This window comes from Cucurbita pepo, chromosome LG06 (genome assembly GCF_002806865.2).
Source record: "Cucurbita pepo subsp. pepo cultivar mu-cu-16 chromosome LG06, ASM280686v2, whole genome shotgun sequence".
NCBI classification, from domain to species: domain Eukaryota; kingdom Viridiplantae; phylum Streptophyta; class Magnoliopsida; order Cucurbitales; family Cucurbitaceae; genus Cucurbita; species Cucurbita pepo.
In genome coordinates, this window is record NC_036643.1 from 10,650,409 (window position 1) to 10,657,154 (window position 6,746).

General features: G+C 32.6%; 1 protein-coding gene across 1 annotated transcript; it reads right to left on the reverse strand.

Annotated features, from left to right (window-relative positions):
• Positions 1 to 1,408: 1,408 nt before the first annotated feature.
• On the reverse strand, positions 1,409 to 1,894 carry LOC111797704 (pathogenesis-related protein 1A-like). The gene has a single exon (XM_023680811.1). The coding sequence runs from the start codon at positions 1,892 to 1,894 to the stop codon at positions 1,409 to 1,411; it is 486 nt and encodes a 161-aa protein (XP_023536579.1).
• Positions 1,895 to 6,746: the final 4,852 nt, after the last annotated feature.

Below are 6,746 nucleotides of genomic sequence, written 5' to 3' on the forward strand. Positions count from 1 at the left end.
TTTTTTTTTTTACTTGAATTTTTTAAAATATCTATTTACGGGTTGATTTTTTTGGTTGAATATCAACTCAAAATAAAATAATAATCTAATTCCTATACCCAATTTTAACTTTATTATAAAAATTTAAAGAATTGTGACCCGTATAATTTTTTTAAATAATTATAAAAATAATTTAATAATTCAACTCAGTCCATCCAAAATTTCTAAAATTTAAAATTTTGGTAGGATTGGAGTGATCACATCACCAAAATTTTAAGTTGATCAAAAAAAATTTCTCAATATCCAATATTTTGAATGTATATAGAAATACTAAAATTTTAAATTTAAGAAGATTTAATTATTGAAAATGTAGTTCTTAATTTACTTCATCTAATTTGATTTCAAAAATCGTTTCAAATTGATTGGTTCGATTCGATTTACTAGTTCACGAAATTTTACTTCAGTTCAGCCCAAATAGAAATGACTATATATATTTTCCAAGGTTTTTCATACGACACATATCAGCATATCGCAAACTCTTCTCTCTTTCATTCATTCTCTCCAAAATTAAACCTCTATTAGGCTTGCTCATCATTTGTCGTCGACTCAGTGTCTGTCACTTATTGTCGATCATTCATCGTTTGCTACTCATTGAGCAAAATGAGAAGCATAGATATTTTGTGATAACAAAGCAATTATTTTATGACAAAAAAAACTCAATATTTCACGGCAGAACAAAACATGTTGAACTTCGACATCATTCTATTCGAGATCTTATTGTAAAGGAAGAAATTGTCTTACAATATTATAATACCAATGAACAGATCATAGACAATCTTGCTAAGGCTTTATCAAAAGTTTACTTCAAAAACTTGTTCAACATTTGCAACTTTGAAATAAGAGGAACTCTTAAGACGTTATTCAAAATTTGAGTTTGGAGGAGATTGTTAGTAGTTTGTAAGAATTGAATGTAGAAGGTCAACCATAGATAGCATGTGTTGGCTCAAGTAAAGGCAAACCGCGAACCGACTAAACCATTTTAGTTTGGTTTGGTTTAATCCGAGATTAATTTGTGAAAAAAAAATCAAACAGAATCAAACCTAGACTAGTTCAGCTTCTTACGCCTCTAATTGTTTTCATGTGAAATAGAAAAGTATACACTTCGTATGACACGATCGGCAAGTAACCTACTCTAATTCTACTATGGATATTGAATAAATAAATAAATCATAAAAAAAGAGTAAAAAAAAACACACATTTCAAATATTACTATCACAATTGAAAAATGATACAAACGTGTATGTTTAGCATTTTATTAATAATAGTAGTTAACAATCTTATATTATTTTATTTATAAACATGTAAATATCTTCTCATAACCATAATGTCAAACTCAAACTCGTCAGGATTGTTTTAATGGAAGGATCCTTTAGTATGGCCACTCGCCTATGAAATTGCCAGGTGGATCATAACTGCAAATGATGAATGTACCTTCATTGTTACAGCTAACTTTCGCACATCCAACTCTCATCGAATTCCTCCATACCACTTGAGTGTAGTGGCTACACATTTCGTCATCAACGCATGTATTGGAGTTATAATCATAGAATTGTTCTTCATCCACCCACATTTGAACTGCTTCAATGCCAGACATTTCACCGGTACTTATTGCAAGATTCTCTCCATAAGGCCCATGAGAGTGCAATAGTAGGCAATCACTACTACGTTTGTTAGCATATTGCGTAGCATAGTTTGCTAGTTTCTCATCCCACTGGATAGGCTCGACACCCACTTGGGCACGAACAACATTGTGAGCATCAACATAGTCTCGAGGTAGATCTTGACCAAAAGAGAAAGAAAATACGGTGATACTCAAAACATAAAAGAGAGATAAATAGAGTTTTAGCATACTCATTTCGATTTTAAGAGATTGGAATTAAAATGAATGGAAATAGTTGTGGAGGGAAGTGGGTTCACCATGGTTTCTTCATTTATAAGCATGGAATTTTGAAAGAATGTTCTTATAGTGTATTATTTAAATCGAAAAACTTTATGTTTGCCATGTAATCCAAAAGATCAGAGTATAAAATTAGTAAAAATTGCCACCTCATTTATAGTTTNTTCTTACCGTTAATTTTAAAAGGAATATTTTTATTAAAATCATAAAATAACCGACATTTATTCAAAACTATGAGGAAACCGAAAATATATTACGTTCTAGAATCTATATGAGACTTTGATCTAACTGGTTTAATAGCCTCTTAGCTTTACCACTCTTTCATCACTAACCAGTCTGAAGATCGAGTAATATGAATGAGTATATAAATATATTTGATAACTTGTTGCGTATCTAAATTTACTTTTAAAAAAAATATGGATACGTGGCCAGAAATATAATACCAATAAACAACTTTATCCTTAATTAGTGAGTTTCAAAATATCTCGAATTAGGTGTCTATTTATAATTTGGTTACATTTTTAAATTAAAAATAAAAGATGCAAAAGAAAAAACACTTGGCCCAATCTTTGAAAAGTATAGTGATTGGTTATGTATGGTCTCACACAGAAGATATTATTTTTAAATTCTCATATCACTTCTTTTAAATAGTTTAAAAAATAGGCTAAATTAATTTATAAAAAAAATCTTATTAGCTTTGAAAAGTTTTATTGATAATTTTTTTAAAAAACTAATACTTTTAAAAGTTCAAATATATATTTATTTGTTAGTGTAACCACTCAAGTTCACTGCGAGTAGATATTGTCCGCTTTGACTAGTTACATATTGTCGTCCGTCTTACGGTTTTAAAACTGGTCTGCTAGAGAAAATTTTGGACACCCTTCTAAGAAATGGTTCGTTCTCTCTCCAACCGATGTGAGATCTTATAGTTAGAAGATAGACAGAACCTTTAGTACTACATTTCAAAAATACCCATGAACTTTTAAAAATAATATCACCCTCCTAAATTAAAAAAATTAAAGATGATCTATAAAATGAAACACTATTAGAGGTTCAAAAGTATTTTTTAAACAAAGTATTAACTATTTCCATGTAAGTCACGGTATTATTGAAACTTTTGAAAGTTTGATATTTTATAGACAAAATATAAACTTTAGGTATATTTTTATTAATTCAGTCTAAACAAATTTAAAATTTAAAATTTCAGAAGACGTCACACAAATTGAGTAATTAATTTATTTAAATTTTTTAGTAAATGACAAACTATTTTTGTAACAATACGAGTTTGGAAAAAAAAAAAGTAATATTCGATGACGTATGAAATCTTGCTGGAAATCAGGTGATTTCCGGCCAAGCATTTCTTTTGTTAATTGGAACGTATTATTTTCTTGAGTTTCCCACTCTTAAACACTAGTACCTATTAGGTTTTGACATAATTAAGCCAGGAACATAAAGAATTGAAATTTGGAGTGATAATATTATTGAATACTCAACTTGGAAACTTCTTGGAAACAAATCTCATAAATAAATCTGACAAATAATTAAACTAGATCCCTAAAAATACTCTACCTCTTTTTTGACCTAATCAAATTCTTCTAAGAATCCTTGCCTTCAGAAGAGCTTATTCTTCTGTGTCAAGAATTAGTTCAAAGTTAGAAAAAACTCTACACACAAAGTTCTTCATGCAACTTCCAAAATGCTTTCTTATGTGTTTGGAACGTCCATGTATAACTGGATTTTTGGATAGCTTAATAGTTGAAGTATTACACACATTAGCTTTGTTCCTTCTATTTGAGAGTGACCAATCTCTTTGAGTATCCTCCTCATCCAAACAATTTGACATGCACAGGCACTAGCAGCAACAAACTCAGCTTCTGTGGTTGATAAGGTGACTATGCTGCTTACAAGAAAACCAAGCTAATGCTCCTCCACCCATCATAAACACATAGAAGTATTCTTGCTATCTTCCATGTCTCCGGCATAGTCACTACCAGTCAGTCTATTTAAATCACTAACTCCTCCCTTTCTATAAAATACACCATAATCTACCGTACCTTTCAAGTACCTTAAAACCCTTTTAGCTGCTGCAAAATGTTGTTGTGTTGGACATGCCATAAAATGACTAATCAAACTTACAACAAACATGAGATCGAGACGAGTAACTGTGAGATACATTCGACTTCCCACAATTTGTTTATACAAAGTTACATTTACTTTTGCACCATTTTCATCTTTGACAATTTTCTGTCCTAGAACAATGGGATTACAAAAAGAATTGTAATTCTCTATGCCAAATCGATTTAAAACTTCAACAGCATACTTTCTTTGACATATGAAAATACCATCTAATCTGTGTATTACTTCTATTCCAAGAAAAAATCTCATCTGACCTCAGTCATATCAAACTCTTTCTTCATGGAACGTTTAAACTCTTTCAATAGTTTTTCATCGTCTCGGGTAAATAAAAAATCATCAACATAAATGCTTACAATAAGAATTTTACCTCCCTTCCTCTTGATGAATAGTGTTTGCACACTGGAACTGCTTTTGAATCCTTCTTGATGAACTAGGATTCTATTCGACTAAACCAGGTTCTAAGTGCTTGTTTTAATCCGTAGAGAGTCTTTTGGAGTTTGTACACCATCTCCTCACTTCTCTTTTTCTCATAGCTTTCACCGGAATCTGCTAACCATACAGGTGGATGTCGATTTCTCCCCTCCCTTATTGTCAAATCTAGTGCAACAGTTACTAGAAATTATTTTCAGCAACTGGTTCAATTGTTTCAGCAACCGATTTAGTTGTTTCTTCCGTGAGTTTCCCTTCTTTGTTTTCAGCAACTGGTTCAATTGTTTCATCAACTGGTTCAGTTGTTTACTCTATGATTCCTCTCCCTTCGGCTGTGTTCTTATCAATTTCAATGTTTTCCCCCGTCCAATTTTTCCGTTGGTCTCCATTTACCCATTTTTGAAAATGGAGTCCGATGTTGCTTGCCTTTCATACATGCCTCACAGGTGGTGTTTGGAGCTCCAATTTGCGGTAGACCTTTCACCATGTTTTTGTGTTTCAAGGTGCACAAGCCTTTGTAGCCGAGATGACCATATCGATGGTGCCAAAATGTTGACTGATCTGTATTTGAAACTTGGAGGTATCTTTCTTCATTTGTTGTGGTAGATGGTTCAGTACCCAAAATAAACTGCCGATTTGCGCTCATAATTGACTCTGCTATTTTTCCTCTTTGTGAATGATAAATGCTACATACACCATCTTTAAACAGCACTGCTACTCTTTTTTCTTGTAGTTGTCCAACGCTCAAGATATTATTTTTGAGTTCAAGTACCCAATACACATTACTAATAGTGCAACGAACCCCATGCAAGGTTAATTTCACTACCCCTTTCCCATAATTTTCATACTTGTATTATTTCCAAGTTTGACAATGTGGGAAAATGTCTTGTCTAAGCTTGAAAACATACCTTCACTTGCACACATACGATTTGAGCAACTAGAATCTAAGAACCAAACATCACTCGTTTATGCTTCATGTCTTTTCATATGAGCCATTAACAGCATTTCATCCTCTTCTTCCAGCTCTGCATAACTCAATTCCTTATTCATCTTTGGACATTTATATTGAAAATGACCTAACTCATGACACATATAACATTCAACAGTTGCTTTGTTGAAAGTTGATCTTCCTCTTCTGCGTCCTCTGCCCCTATAAGTTCCTCTTCCTCCATTACTTATTTTCGTTCGCCCTTCGACTTTTAGAACTTACTCCTCCATTAATGTTGAATCTTCGAAATTTTTGTTCATGCACCACTAATGAACTTTGTAATTCATCAATGGACATGTTATCAGTATCTTTGGATTCCTCAATATATACTACAACGTAAGTAAATTTTTCAGTTAGGGTACGCAGAATTTTTTCTACAATTTTCTTGTCTGGCATATCTTCTCCATGGCTTCTGAGATTATCATCACTCTTGCAAAAGTATCATCATTTTTCATCTGTAGGATCTCAAATTCTCTCCTTAATGCATTAAGAAGAGATTTCTTCATTTTTTGGTTTCCACCAAATTTTCACTTCATTGAGTACCAAACACTCTTGGCTGTGCGACGATCCAAAATTTGTTCAAAGACAGTACGATTAATTGCTTAGAAAAGGTAATGCTTTACTTGATGATCTTTGAGTCTAGCCTCATCAAGGTGGCTCTTTTGTGCCTCAGTCAACGTTGTTTCTTCCTCTGGTTCTAAGAAACCAATCTCCACCATGCTCCATAGACCTTTTGCTCTGAGCAAATTTTCCATTGGCTCATTCTAATGTTCATAGTGATCATTGAAGTGAGGGATCCTCATTAAAACTTTGTCTTCTCTCATACTCTCTCTGTTTGATCACTAAAAAAATTGCGGCTCTGATACCAATTGTTATGTTTTGACATCACTAAGCCATGAACCTAAACAATTGAAGTTGGAGCGATAATATTATTGAATACTAAACTTGTCTTTATGGCCTTACAAATAACCCTAAATAGAAACTAACACAAATCTAGAAGAGGAAACAAATCTTGGAAACAAAAATCAAATCTGGTAAATAATTAAACTAGATCCATAAAAAGTACTCCACCCCTATTAATGCCACATTACCCATCCGAAGTCCACCTCTTAAAAGTAGGAGTTCTTTCCATTAATTGTCGTTGTTGTGCCTATGAGAGAAAAACATAAGGGTTTAAAGTGAGAAATCGGAAAACATCGCGAGGTTTCGAGTTTTTAGTGAGTTTTCTTGGATAAGAGCGAACTAACGTGGTGGTGT